This window comes from Myxine glutinosa, chromosome 6 (genome assembly GCF_964187855.1).
Source record: "Myxine glutinosa chromosome 6, kmMyxGlut1.1, whole genome shotgun sequence".
NCBI lineage: Eukaryota > Metazoa > Chordata > Myxini > Myxiniformes > Myxinidae > Myxine > Myxine glutinosa.
In genome coordinates, this window is record NC_136266.1 from 77,965,592 (window position 1) to 77,981,373 (window position 15,782).

The window sequence follows — 15,782 nt, forward strand, 5'->3', positions numbered from 1 at the left end:
ACAACTCAACTCATGGACCTCCGGTAGCTTGTAACTGTTGCTGCGTTTTTACCTGAGGAAGAACTGCTGAAATCTATCTATCCGGGTTCTTCCCAACATCTTTGTTCCTTTCACATTTCTTTCGACTTTTTCATATTTCTCCTTTTTCATTCTATTTCTTGCTTCTTCTTTATTTCTCTCTTTCTTCCTCTATCTGTCTTCGGAAAAGTGAATTATAGTGGATTTTTTTCTGGAAGGTTCACTTGGCTGTGCCTGGATGGGTTTGAGGGTAGAGGAGTAGCATCTGAAACCCAAATCCTATCCATCTTCCTCCTGATGACTCCATCTTTGCTCTTTACTTCTTCTGTTTCCTTCTGTTGACTCCAATGCAGTATTTGCTTTTCTGTTTCATTTCACAGGAGGAACGGGACACAACCCGATTGCTGGTACTTCTGTTTATCAAGTATCAGTTGACGTTCTTTTGAGAACGGGTATGCTCAAGTTAAGATCAGATCTGAACATTGCACAAACTAAATAAATGATGTTCATGAAAGGTTCCACTTCGTAGGTGGTCGGTGTCTCGGAATGTGATCCTTGTCATTGTTTATCAACAATTACAAATGCATTCACACCTGTTTGGAAAAGGGAATTTACAACCTATTGATTGGATGCATTGTGTATTTGTATTTGTGAGATTTATTTTTTCATTCATGGTTGAACATATGTATATATTTTTGATAATAGTTATTGTCCACATGTATTGAATTTTATCACTGTCTATTCCTTTGGAACTTTGACGGGGGTTTCACCAACCATTCCCATCATTATCAGCACACACGATCAGTCATTTGCAAATAAACCGAGGAAGTGGACATCCTAATATCACTTCACATGGTGTTTGAAATCCTGTCCATTTTGTACCTGCAGGAGTGGGATGCTGTATCTCCTGCCTTTCTCGCTCTTTGTTTTCTCCTTCACTGATAATATGCCATGATATAATCCAGGAAACTCTTTTGTACGACACTTTCATCACCCACACCTCTCTGTGCAATACATGGTCATCAAATACTTGAATCCACATCACAGATTCTATCTGGTCTTTCCCTTTGAATCATTCTTTCAGAGAGACTTCTTGCATCTGCTATTTTTTTCCTCTTTGCTGTGAATCGGTATAATATGTTCATGCTACGTGTGGCCTTTGGTTTCTTCATTGTGGATTGTCTTTTCCATGTTTTGTCCTTTTTCAAATGGTTTATTCTCTTCTTTGTCCTTTTCTCAACTGGAATCTTATCAAACCTTATTATTATTGTCGCCTGTCGAAAAATGATCCTTTAGTCACTTTTCAAGTTCAGGTGCTCCACAGACTGTCATCCACCGTCTGCAGGAGCAGAATTGCCGTGTAAAACCTCCATATCAAATTTCCGATTGTACCCTTCACCAAGGAAAAGAGATTTGGAAACCAAAGTGGAATTGTACAAGTGATAAGATAACATGTGTGTACTATCAAAGATATTGAGGGATTATTTACAATGATTTTCCATGAAGATGAAAGTCATGCACAAAGGTTAGTGATTGAATTCTCACCATTACATATTCCTATGAATTTTGGGTAGGGCATATATAGATCCAGGTAGATCTGCATAGGTATTATGCTCCTGCTGTCGTGATAGGGAACCTTACCTGTAATAAGTTTTTTTCGGCGGTTTGTCGGATTAAGTGTATACCTGTGATCATACAAGGATGATCATGTGATAGGTAGAGGAGGGATTACGCTAATTCCCCGGTGTGTCAAACCTGTGAGCTATCCATTGTCCCATATGGCAACGCACTAGACACGTAGATTAGGAATCCATTCCCATTAGCGCACACATTAATTAATTCCCCCTCCGCCACAATAACAAAGGAACTGACGGAAGAACAGACCGGAAGCGATCGCGCACACTGGTGGCATGGCAGGCAAACATCGATCATGCAGGCAATAGCCACACCCAGAAGGACTCGTGATTGACAGGGGGGAGGGGCGAGTAGGAAGCAGGTCGCCGATTGGCAGAGTAGGGAAGGTGAAGGACGTGCCACACTGATTGGCCACCGACAGATGGCATGACACCAAAGGCGCGAAGCACTCAGCCATTCAGAGAGGAGGGCGCGAAAGACGAGTAAGAAGCTACGCACCGATTGGAGGAGAAGCACCGGTGATGTGAGGGGGGCGCGAAAGTCTAGCAAGAAGCGACGCACTGGTTGGAGGGAAAGAGAGCTGACGTCACGAGACGGGCAGTAAAACCACTCGCTGGCCGACATTTCCTTCTTCTCGTCTTTCGATTCCTTCCTGCCCAGACCTCTCTTCCTTTCTCTCCCATTTGGACTTCTTCCCATGTGGACCTTTGCCTGTTGGGTGACGACGAATGGTGGAGAGACGGTCGAGCACCGACGATGATCCTCCCCTGTTGTTCTTGCTCCTGGTGCCTGCGAACGAGTGCTGTGGCATGGGATGGACCGTGCAGCGAGGCCGATGTTTACACCAACCGGAGCTGTGGTCGGACGACGTGCTCGGACCTGACGATTCCCGACATCACATCCAGACAGATAAGACACACCGCATAGAACATAACATTTGTTATATTTATCCTTCCATTTGTCCTGTAGTTGAAGTCAGTGTGGGAGCGCTCCATTAGAGGGGTTTAGTTCATCGGCGCGTTTGTTTGTTCTCGGGGTCTGGCAATAAAGCCGTGTTTATTTTTGTACCTTCAATTCTGGTTATTGTGAGTTTCTTTTCAAAGGGTGAAGACCTCGTCGGGGCCACCCAGGTAAGTCGGCATCCTCCCCAACCCCCCCACCCGCCCCCCCCGCCCCTCGAATATCATCTGCCATTGATTTGGATAACGCTTCAAAGTAAGCTCGAATGCCATCCGTGGGGCACTCTCGGTGTTAACTGAGAGCCAGCCACAGGACAATATGTTATTTTTCTCAACAACAATGATTTTGACTTTTCACCAGAGCATTATTCAGAGGTGTCTGCACTCATTATTCACAGTTACAGAAATTGTTATAAATGCAGACAGAGAATTTTCTAAGATATATTTTTCTCTTAACTGGAAATTATTGTGATTGAACAACTATATTTGGCAAAAACTATATAAAAGTTTATGATATTCTCCCGCTTCTGTAAAACCACGTACCTTCGCAAATAACAGACGCATCTTCACCATGCCAACAATCGTGAGAGTACCAACCCTGATGTGAACATTGTGAAAGGTAATGTTCTGAGCCATTACATTGCACATTATCCATCAAGATGGAACCATTTCCTTGTCCAAATGATGCACAGCATGGGGAAGATAGGGCTGATCCACAACCGAGCTGGCGACACACAACATGTGCATCTGTTACACTCCAATAGTCATCACAGACAGTGCCCCATGCTTCCTGGTAGAACACCTCCACACGACCCTCACAGTATCCTCTTCCTCCTACTAGACGGACATCCATCACTGGAAAACGACAAGAAGAAAAATATCTTCAGAAATAGATCATTGTTTGCGCTCACGTGCATTTTGGCAGAACGAATTATTGCTATTTACTATTTTATCAAAAAACATATCATCATCGTTAAAGGACAACATAATAACGTTTGTGATGTTTAGTGGAACCTCACATCTCTGTGGCAAAGAAAGTAAGCACAGGATGTCATCTTCGTGTGGGGTTAGAAGGATGTAAACCACCCCCACCCCAACGCCATCTTTCACAATGGTGACTGATGTTTCGATTTGGGCCTTCTTTTGGACAAAGAAGTGGAAATAACTATGCCCAAGGAATTTCAGACTTCCATTCCGATTGTGCAAAGAACCTTCTCGACGTTATTCGATCACGGTGATTCATGAGAATAGTCCAGTGCAATTACATCAGGAAATCTGCTTTGCACAAACCCCACCGTTGATATACCAAGAGCTGCCATGATGATAGAAAGAGAGGTATGCGCATTCGCCGCTAAGCTGTATATACACTAGATTTGAAAGCTCGGCCCAGCTACAAACTGTCATCCCAGTGTTTCACTTGAATATGTACACCGTACTTCGGATGGACGTCACAATCGGTGTCTGCACAGTCTGTCAGTATTAGTTCGTGGATGATAGTGTTCCCATGGTGTACTTTGAGAAGAGTCGGTGAGTAATTGACAGCATCATGAACTAATTACAAACTCATGCATGAACTGTGCGTAGCAAGGCTTCTGGTCTTCTTTGATTCTCATTGACACCCAGTGAAACGGCTTGTGACCGCAGAGTGTGCTTGCAGTCCGATTCAACATCTCCCACACCAGAAACACATTTACTTTTGTTGGTTTTCTACTTATCCACTTTAAAGGACGTAATCGGCAACGAAACGCAACAATGACTGTTTGGCATTTACAGAACAGAGCAAAAACAAAAAAAGGCAGTCAAAATTAACTTCTTCACATGAAGGACCGGCACATCTTCATGCAAACAATAAGCAAGGAGCCATAGACCAGCATAACATGTTACACTTTCCCCAAAATCGTCTAATATGTAAAATCCAGTTCATTTTTGGACTATGTTTGGACTATTGGACAATGTATGTGCAGACGGATTGCCTTCACTCCATTGGTTGGACAGCTCTACCAACTCCGCCTATAATCTACAATGTCACCTTTTCAAAGAGAAGGTGATTGTATGCTGGACACAAGGAAATAATCTGTATTCAAACAGCAGTATCACTGTACATGTCCATGTCCAATCACTACATCTCAGTGATGATACAACCAGCAAGCCAATTTGTTCAACAAATGCTGCTCTCAAATATCCATGGGCTCCAAGAGAAGATGATGAAGTTGAAGAAAAGCGAGGTTGTTCCATTTAACCTTTCATTGATTGTAAACGATTATCAAATAGAGCAATTTATCAATTAATTTACTCAAAAGAACATTTCACAAAATGTAATCTGATTTAAAACTTGTTACAACAATTGAGGCGATTCCTCTCTTAACTTATTTCATGAAAGACGATTTAGCCGATTTATTCACACTATGGTTTGATCCAAAGCATAAAGATTACCTCCAGGACTTGATGGCGTTGGAAATGTTGTGGTGTCCGATGTTGTATCTGTTCAATCCAACAAAGAGACAAAATTACAGTTATAAAAGGTTTGCTGTGCTTTTTTTATGGATTGTTCCCGATATACTTATCACAATGATTCCACACAAACGAAGAATTTCTCAAACTCCTCTGATATGTAGGGCTACGTGTCCAGCAGATTGTAAAACTAACATCAAATTTATATTGCATTTGTCTTCATCACATCGAGTTCTCCATGAAAAATGAGAAAGATATTTTTCCAAGCAGCAGTTTGCTGATATTTTGTTTCCTCTTTTGCAGCATCAATTTTTACTATTTTAGAAAGATAAGAAAATCCCACAAATAATAACGTTTGTCACATCAAAATATCACTTTGAAGAAGACAAAGGTTTATGAAAAAATGGAAGTCTTTCTGCTTCAAAAGGAGGTACTTTCTTTCATCATTGTTGTAAAATGTAACTAGAGGTTCCAGGGAACCTGAACTCAACTGGTCTATATCAATATGGTAAGAATATGCATAATAGAACCACAAACTATATCGTTTATTTGTGCTAAAAATATATGACAAAAATTGATTTTTCAATACGGCCGCCCTGTCGCGCCCATTTTTGGGCGTGCAACGCCCAAATGCAATCCCAAACTAGTTTATGCCTTAAAGATGCTGCATAACAAGTTTCATAAAATCTCATCAATATTTGTGACTTTTAGAGCGTAGACGTCGAATTGTTTACAGACGACAGACAGACAGACAGACAGACAGACGACAGATGGACGACGGACACTGGGTGTCGACAAAAACTCAGCTGGACATAGTCCAGTTGAGTTAAAAATACCAAAAATCAACGGAAAACCTCTTTCACAGAATATGATGCAGAGTTTTGTCTTACTTTCCAATTAAAAATCTAAAGCAGTGAAACATCTACTTAACAAGATAGATGAGCTAGTTTCATAGATATCTAATTGAAAGAGCACAAGACCCTTAAAGGATAATCTTTGGTGAGGAGATCCTTCACTATGTGAAAGGTCTTCGGTCAACTTCAGAAATCATCAACGTCCACAATCTTCTGTCAACATCAGAAATAATCAACGTCCACAATCTTCCGTAAACATCAGAAATCATCAACATCCACAATCTTCCGTCAACACCAGAAATCATCAACGTCCACAATCTTCCGTCAACATCATAAATCATCAACATCCACAATCTTCCGTCAACATCAGAAATCATAAACATCCACAATCTTCCATCACCATCATGAATCATCAACATTCACAATCTTCCATTAACATCAGAAATCATCAACATTCACAATCTTCCATCAACACCAGAAATAATAATTAACATTCACAATCTTCCGTCAACATCAGAAATCATCAACATCCACAATCTTCCGTCAATATCAGAAATCATCAACATCCACAATTTTCCGTCAACATCAGAAATCATGAACGTCCACAATCTTCCGTCAACATCAGAAATCATAAACATCCACAATCTTCCATCACCATCATGAATCATGAACATTCACAATCTTCCATCAACATCAGAAATCATCAACATTCACAATCTTCCATCAACATCAGAAATAATCATTAACATCCACAATCTTCTGTCAACATCAAAAATCATAAACATCCACAATCTTCCATCAACATCAGAAATCATCAACGTCCACAATCTTCCATCAACATCAGAAATCATCAACATCCACAATCTTCCGTCAACATCAGAAATCATCAGCGTCCACAATCTTCCGTCAACATCAGAAATCATCAACGCCTACAATCTTCTGTCAACATCAGAAATCATAAATATCCACAACCTTCCATCACCATCATGAATCATCAACATTCACAATCTTCCATCAACATCAGAAATAATCATTAACGTCCACAACCTTCCGTCAACACCAGAAATCATCAACATTCACAATCTTCCATCAACATCAGAAATAATCATTAACGTCCACAATCTTCGGTCAACACCAGAAATGATCAACGTTCACAATCTTCCGTCAACATCAGAAATCATAAAAATCCACAATCTTCCATCACCATCATGAATCATCAACATTCACAATCTTCCATCAACATCAGAAATCATCAACATCCACAATCTTCCATCAACATCAAAAATCATCAACGTCCACAATCAATGAAACATTTTGAATGGCCTAACCATTTCCTGTCATATTCCCAATGACGAGTCTCATCTGAAGTGTTGTCCAAGGGACCTTCTCTTCTCTCCAAATAATTGGCAAAATGATTCAACCATTTCATCAGATAACTCTCCGCTCGCTCAGCTGGTGTCAACATCCTCCCCCACACAAGTTGGTCTGTGGCTTCGTCCTCGGTTCTTACTGCTTGGCTACCTATGTGCTGCTCCTTGTTGGCTTTGCCAGATAATTTGTCAGATAAACATTTCACTCTGGCGTCTTCAAACGATAAAATTGCCTCGGATAACAAATTCGTTTGTGTTCTGGCCATTTTTGGGTGAAATTCGGACACAAGTCTGTCTCTGCAAGCTTCATGTAGAAATCGTCCAACCGAACAGATACAACAGGTACAATCAAGAATCAAGCTGCTTCAAACGTATTACAAAGTCAGCCATGGACTAGTGCTCACCTTGTCTGGCCATCCAAAATTTGTGTTGCTCGGCAATCACGATGGGTTTAGGAGTGAAGTGTTCTGATAACAGCCCCTTTAAATCATCGTAAGACTTCATTTTCAAAGAATCTGGACTACATAAGTTCTTCATCATTTTAAATGTCTCTGCTCCCAACAACACCAGTGGCAGGTTGGTATTTTTCCCCTCGTCGATTACATTTCCCGCCATAAATGCATCGCACCTGTCCGTGTGTTCATCAAAGCACTCAACCTTCTAATCGAAGGCGCCCAAATTTCCAAACAGCCATCTTTTAGGTTTCCTAAGCATTCAACAACCTTCATCGCCAATTTGTGTATCCTGGAGAGTCAAATATGCTGAGTTTTCCAGTCCACGACATTCGGGATATATGCACATGACTCAGACATAGGGAAGCCACAAACAAAATGCTTTACTGCACATGCGCAAGCTCCATCCCCTGATGATGTCAAAACCCGAAAATTCCTGGATACATCACAAGGCAGAGCTAGAAGCACCTTTCCCCCTCATGGAAACAATGAGCAAGAGGCCATAGAACGGCATAACATGGGACCCTGTACCCAACATGATCTAGCATAAAAACGCCAGTTCATTTTTGGACTATGTTTGCACTTTTGGACAATGTATGTGCGGACGGATTGCCTTCGCTCCATTGGTTGGACAGCCCTCCAAACTCTGCACGCAATCTACAATGTCACCTTTTCAAAAAGAAGGTGATTGTTTCCCGGATACTGGGAAATAATCAGTATTCAAACAGCAGTGTCACTGTACATGTCCTCTCGCTGTATCTCAGCGATGACACAACTAGCAGGCGAATTTGATCATCAGGGGCTTCTCTCATTTATTCATGGTCTCCAGGAAAATATGATGAAGTTGAAGAAAAGCCAGGTTTTTTTTTTTGGGGTTTTTTTGTATACTGAATCGAGGCTCGTGAAAGAGCTGACATTTACTTCACAAACAAATCAACCAGACAACCAGACAAATAGGTTGTTCCATTCAATGTATTTCATGGATTGGAAAAGGTGATCACATATGGCAATTCAACAATTAATTTACTCAAAAGAACATTTCACAAAATATAAACTGATTTAAAACCGGTCATGACAATTGAGGCGATTCATCAATTAACTTATTTCAAGAAAGAAGTTTTTTTATCCACACTATGGTTGTATCCAAAGCGAAAGTATTACCTGCAGTAGTTGGTGTCGTTGATACTGTTGTGGTGTACGATTGTGAATCTGTTTCATCCGACAGAGATAAAATTATGCATTTAAAAGGTACTTATTACAATGTTTCCACACCAACAAATCATTTCAACAAATCAAAACAAGCAAAGCAATCAAAACGGTACAAACTCATCTGATATTCAAGGTTACATGTGGAGCGGATTGCAAATAAATCAGATTTTCATTGCATTTTTCTTCATTACATCGAATTCTCCGTGGAAGTGAGAAAGGCATTTTTCCAAGCAGCAGTTTGCTGATATTTTGTTTCCTCTTTTCCAGCATCAATTTTTACTATTATAGAAAGATAAGAAAATCCCACAACAACGTCCGTCATGTCAAAATATCCTCTTGAAGAAGACAACAGTTATTAGATAAAAATGTCAGTCTTTGTCCTCCAAGAAAATACTTTCTTTCATCATTTTTGCAAACTGTAAAAAAAACATAACCAAAGGAAAACCTCTTTCACAACAATGATTTACCGATTGAATATGATGCAGAGTTTTGTCTTCGTTTACAATAAAAAAACATCAGAAGCGATGAAACTTTTACTTAACAGATCGATGAGTTATTTTAATGGATATCTATTTCAGAGACCACAGGACTCTCACGATAATCTTTGGTGAGGAGTCCCTTCACTAAGCTGAACGTCTTCTGTTAACATCAGAAATCCTCAACGGCTGCAATCAAGAAGGAACTTCAAATGGCATAATATTTTCCAATAATGTTCTGAGAGTTGGGTCTCCGTGGTCATCTGAAGCGGTGTCCATTGAACCTTCCCTCTCCATGATTAAACAAAATTCAACAACTTGATCAGATAACTCTCCCTTCCACCTTCACTCGAGTCCCCTTTCAAGTGACAGATGTGACATTGCAGCATCACTTGGATGATTTTGAAAACATTGGAATTTTCAGATGCACAAGAATAAGCATGACATTCAATCTCAACAAGACAGACAACCTGAACCTATTTCTCAGGTATGATCTATTCAACAAATTATGTTTCTTGTGATGTGATTAACTTTCTAAGCATTCCCACAAATGAATTGTAGAAAATTTAGCAAATCAAGAGTAAACTTGCCCGGACATGGCAAGTTTCCATGTTTGTGTGAAGCTCTCACAGGCCCATTTTGCAAATGAACGAATTTATTTGACATTTCAAAGATACTCACAAGAGCTTATGGTGTGGAGTAGCATGTTGTCTGATTATATTTCTGCGCTGTGAGCATAAGATTGTACAACTCAACTCATGGACCTCCGGTAGCTTGTAACTGTTGCTGCGTTTTTACCTGAGGAAGAACTGCTGAAATCTATCTATCCGGGTTCTTCCCAACATCTTTGTTCCTTTCACATTTCTTTCGACTTTTTCATATTTCTCCTTTTTCATTCTATTTCTTGCTTCTTCTTTATTTCTCTCTTTCTTCCTCTATCTGTCTTCGGAAAAGTGAATTATAGTGGAATTTTTTCTGGAAGGTTCACTTGGCTGTGCCTGGATGGGTTTGAGGGTAGAGGAGTAGCATCTGAAACCCAAATCCTATCCATCTTCCTCCTGATGACTCCATCTTTGCTCTTTACTTCTTCTGTTTCCTTCTGTTGACTCCAATGCAGTATTTGCTTTTCTGTTTCATTTCACAGGAGGAACGGGACACAACCCGATTGCTGGTACTTCTGTTTATCAAGTATCAGTTGACGTTCTTTTGAGAACGGGTATGCTCAAGTTAAGATCAGATCTGAACATTGCACAAACTAAATAAATTCATATTTTGCTAAAATGGTGAAGTTCATGAAAGGTTCCACTTCGTAGGTGGTCGGTGTCTCGGAATGTGATCCTTGTCATTGTTTATCAACAATTACAAATGCATTCACACCTGTTTGGAAAAGGGAATATACAACCTATTGATTGGATGCATTGTGTATTTGTATTTGTGAGATTTATTTTTTCATTCATGGTTGAACATATGTATATATTTTTGATAATAGTTATTGTCCACATGTATTGAATTTTATCACTGTCTATTCCTTTGGAACTTTGACGGGGGTTTCACCAACCATTCCCATCATTATCAGCACACACGATCAGTCATTTGCAAATAAACCGAGGAAGTGGACATCCTAATATCACTTCACATGGTGTTTGAAATCCTGTCCATTTTGTACCTGCAGGAGTGGGATGCTGTATCTCCTGCCTTTCTCGCTCTTTGTTTTCTCCTTCACTGATAATATGCCATGATATAATCCAGGAAACTCTTTTGTACGACACTTTCATCACCCACACATCTCTGTGCAATACATGGTCATCAAATACTTGAATCCACATCACAGATTCTCTCTGGTCTTTCCCTTTGAATCATTCTTTCAGAGAGACTTCTTGCATCTGCCATTTTTTTCTTCTTTGCTGTGAATCGGTATAATATGTTCATGCAACGTGTGGCCTTTGGTTTCTTCATTGTGGATTGTCTTTTTAGTTGGGCTGGTGTTGGGCTGGTTGGGCTGGTCCCTGGTGTTGGGCTAGCGGCTCGGGTGCCGGCTTAGGATCCTAGGATCCTGGGTTCGAATCCCGGTCAATCACTGAATTAACGCCAGGGGGGTTGACTCAGCCTGTCATTCCTTCCGAGGTCGGCTAATTGAGTACCAGTTCACTGGTAATTCCCTGCTTGTCGTTAAAGGCGGCAAAAAGGGCTGGCGTCAGGAAGGGCATCCGGCCGCAAAACATTGCTTCAAAAAGGGGACCGAATAACAACAACAACCACAGTTACCGAAAAAGGCCAACCCCCGCTTGCGGGGAAAAATGGCCTCTAAAGGTGGTTTTTTTTTTTTTGTGGATTGTCTTTTCCATCCTTTGTCCTTTTTCAAATGGTTTATTCTCTTCTTTGTCCTTTTCTCAACTGGAATCTTATCAAACCTTATTATTATTGTCGCCTGTCGAAAAATGATCCTTTAGTCACTTTTCAAGTTCAGGTGCTCCACAGACTGTCATCCACCGTCTGCAGGAGCAGAATTGCCGTGTAAAACCTCCATATCAAATTTCCGATTGTACCCTTCACCAAGGAAAAGAGATTTGGAAACCAAAGTGGAATTGTACAAGTGATAAGATAACATGTGTGTACTATGAAGGATATTGAGGGATTATTTTCAATAATGAGACTTGCGTAATGAACGTAGAGCAGCAACGAAGGCTGGAAAGGGTGGAAATGCGAATGGTTCGGTGGATGTGCGGAGTATCGTTGAGAGAAAGGAAGACAAATGATGAATTGCGAAAGATGCTGGGAATAAAGCCTGTGATGGATGCTGTGAAGAGGAACAGATTGAGATGGTTTGGTCATGTGTTGAGGAAGGATGAAAGTGACTGGTTGAGAAGAGTGATGGAAATGAATGTAGAAGGAAGTAGAGGACGGGGAAGACCGAGAAAGACTTGGCTAAAGATGTTGGAAGAAGAAATGCGGGCAAGGGGGTTTACAAGGAGAGATGCAGAAAATAGGGCAAAATGGAGGAGATTGTCATGGGGACCGCAAGGCTCACCCCCGCTCTCATGGGGAAAATGGCCTAAAATGCATGTTGTTGTTGTTGTTGTTGTTGTTGTTGTTGTTGTTGTTGTTGTTGTATTTACAATGATTTTCCATCAAGATGGAAAGTCGTGCACCAAGGTTAGTGTATGAATTCTCACCATTACAGTTGTTATTTTTGTGAACAACAAATGTCCACAAATGTCAACAAATTTTTGTCAACACCTTCCTCGTGTGTTAGACTTCCTCGTGTGTTGAACTTCCTCGTGTGTTGACCTTCGTTGTGTGTGTTGGCCTTCGTTGTGTGTTGACCTTCCTTGTGTGTTGACCTTCGTTGTGTGTTGACCTTCCTTGTGTGTTAACCTTCCTTGTGTGTTAACCTTCCTTGTGTGTTAACCTTCCTTGTGTGTTATCCTTCCTTGTGTTAACCTTCCCTGTGTGTTATCCTTCCTTGTGTGTTAACCTTCCTTGTGTGTTAACCTTCCTTGTGTGTTAACCTTCCTTGTGTGTTAACCTTCCTTGTGTGTTAACCTTCCTTGTGTGTTAACCTTCGTTGTGTGTTGAACTTGTTTGTTAAACTTCCTTGTGTGCATACCGGACTGCTGGTTGAATATTGTTTCCTTGATGTTCGCTTTGATCGCCATTGTTTTGGAGTTGAGATTTTGAGATTTCTCTTGTGATTTCTGCTCTGGGTGGTAGTGGTGGTGGTGATGGTGGTACATTTCCAAAATAATCTATAGATATATATCTATATCTATAGATATACAATCCGTGGATATTGCCAAAATTGGGACTCTGTTCACCTTCACTCTTTCATCCCTCTTTTCTCCCGCCTCTGGAACGGCTCCCTCACTCCCTTCAGTCCCACTCATCCCCCCAGGTGTTTAAAACAGCTGTTCACCGCCGTCTCTTATCTTCCCCCATCCAAAACCTTGATCTTTTCTGCACCTGTTAATTCACCCCCAGATCCACTTTTTTGAAATTCCGACTTCTTTCCTGGAGGTTCTCGCAGTGTCCATGTGTGTGTGTTTTTTTTTTTTAACTCTCCCACCCCTCCCCCTCACTTCCCAAGTCTCCTGCCCCCCACCCCCCCCCACCAAGCCCTCTCCCTCCCACAGATCTCCCGATGTCCCTGCTCTCCATCTTGTCTCCCGCTCCCTTTATCATATGTTTTATGTGTCAGTTTGTCTTTTTGTGATTGATGTTAGCTCTTACACGATCCTCGATCTTGCATACAAAAAAAACAAAAAACAAACAAAAAAAACAAAACAATGATTTTGACTTTTCACCACATAACTCATTATTCACAGTTATATAAATTGTTATCAATGCAGACAGAATTATCTGAGATATATTTTATCTTATCTGGAAATGATTGTGATTGAACAACGATATTTGGAAAAAAATATTTAAAAGTTTGTGATATTCTCCTGTTTCTGTAAAACCACGTACCTTCGCAAATAACAGATGCATCTTCATCATGCCCACAATAGTAAGTGTACCGACCCCAATTTGAACATTGTGAAAGGTCATCTTCTGAACCATAACAATGCACATAATCCATGAATATGGAACCAGTTCCTTGTCCAAATGATGCACAGCATGGGATCGATAAGGCTGATCCACAACCGAGTTGGCGACACACCACATGTGCAGCTGCAATACTCGAAATGTCATCACAGACAGTGCTCCAGGCTCCCTGGGAGAACACCTCCACACGACCCTCACAGCGTCCCCTTCCTCCGACCAGACGGACATCAATCGCTGGCAAACGACAAGAAAAATATCTTCAGAATTAGATAATTGTTTGTGCTTTCATGAATTTTATTTTGTTTGTACGAATTATCGCTGTTTACTATTTTATAACAAAACATATCATAATCGTTAAAGGACAACATAATAACGTTTGTGATGTTTGGTGGAACCTCACATCTCTGTGGCAAAGAAAGTAAGCACAGGATGTCATCCTCATGTGGGGTTAGAAGGATGTAAACCACCCCCACCCCAACGCCATCTTTCACAATGGTGACTGATGTTTCGATTTGGGCCTTCTTGTGGACAAAGAAGTGGAAATAATTCTGCCCAAGGAATTTCAGACTTCCATTCTGATTGTGCAAAGAACTTTCTCGACGTTATTCGATCACGGTGATTCATGAAAATAGTCCAGTGCAATTACATCAGGAAATCTGCTTTGCACAAACCCCACCAATGATATACCAAGAGCTGCCATGATAGAAATAGAGGTATGCGCATTCGCCGCTAAGCTGTATATACACTGGATTTGAAAGCTCGGCCCAGCTACAAACTGTCATCCCAGTGTTTCACTTCAATGTGTACACCGTACTTCGGATGGACGTCACAATCGGTGTCTGCACAGTCTGTCAGTATTAGTTCGTGGATGATAGTGTTCCCATGGTGTAAATCGGTGTCTGCACAGTCTGTCAGTATTAGTTCGTGGATGATAGTGTTCCCATGGTGTACTTTGAGAAGAGTAGGTGAGTAATTGACAGCATCCTGAACTAATTACAAACTCATGCATGAACTGTGCGTAGCAAGGCTTCTGGTCTTCTTTGATTCTCATTGACACCCAGTGAAACGGCTAGCGACCGAAGAGTGTGCTTGCAGTCTGATTCAACATCTCCCACACCATAAACACATTTACTTTTGTTGGTTTTCCACTTATCCACTTTAAAGGACGTAATCGGCAACGAAACGCAACAACGACTGTTTGGCATTTACAGAACAGAGCAAAAACAAAAAAGGCAGTCAAAATTAACTTCTTCACGTGAAGGACCAACACATCTTCATGCAAACAATAAGCAAGGGGCCATAGACCGGCATAACATGTTACACTTTCCCCAAAATCATCTAATATGTAAAATCCAGTTCATTTTTTGACTATGTTTGGACTATTGGACAATGTATGTGCGGACGGATTGCCTTCACTCCATTGGTTGGACAGCTCTACCAACTCCGCCCATAAGCTACAATGTTGTAGCGGCTACCGCTGGGTTTTCACAATCGCCTTGCACCTATCAAGGACGCGGAGCGATCACCACGCCGGGCTCGTCCAGGACGCCCGGGCAGGCTCGCCCTCAACTTGCCAGGCCGCAGCCAGGACGCTGGGCCACGCCCCCTCTCGCCTTTCCTGGGCAAACGCTCCGGGATAATATGTATATATATTGCTGCCCGATAAACGGGCTTTTCAGAGTGCGTGAGTGTTTGGTTTGATTAAAGCAACTCGGATGAATTCCAGCTTTTTGTCGCGTCCATTCTTCCGATCGACGTGGGAGCCCCAGCTCCTTCATTGGTGACCTACCGACATGGACACGGCAGTCGCCCTTAA

General features: G+C 41.3%; 1 protein-coding gene across 1 annotated transcript in view; it reads right to left on the minus strand.

Annotated features, from left to right (window-relative positions):
* The window catches only part of LOC137430005 (scavenger receptor cysteine-rich domain-containing protein DMBT1-like), a 188,904-nt gene that overhangs the window by 87,632 nt on the left and 85,490 nt on the right, over positions 1–15,782 (minus strand). The window contains exons 12-15 of the mRNA XM_078780034.1: positions 13,889–14,200; positions 8,901–8,948; positions 5,046–5,093; positions 3,156–3,467 (exon numbers count right to left, since the gene is read on the minus strand). Coding sequence (XP_078636160.1) covers positions 3,156–3,467; positions 5,046–5,093; positions 8,901–8,948; positions 13,889–14,200 — 720 coding nt within the window. The remainder of the gene's footprint in view (positions 1–3,155; positions 3,468–5,045; positions 5,094–8,900; positions 8,949–13,888; positions 14,201–15,782) is intronic.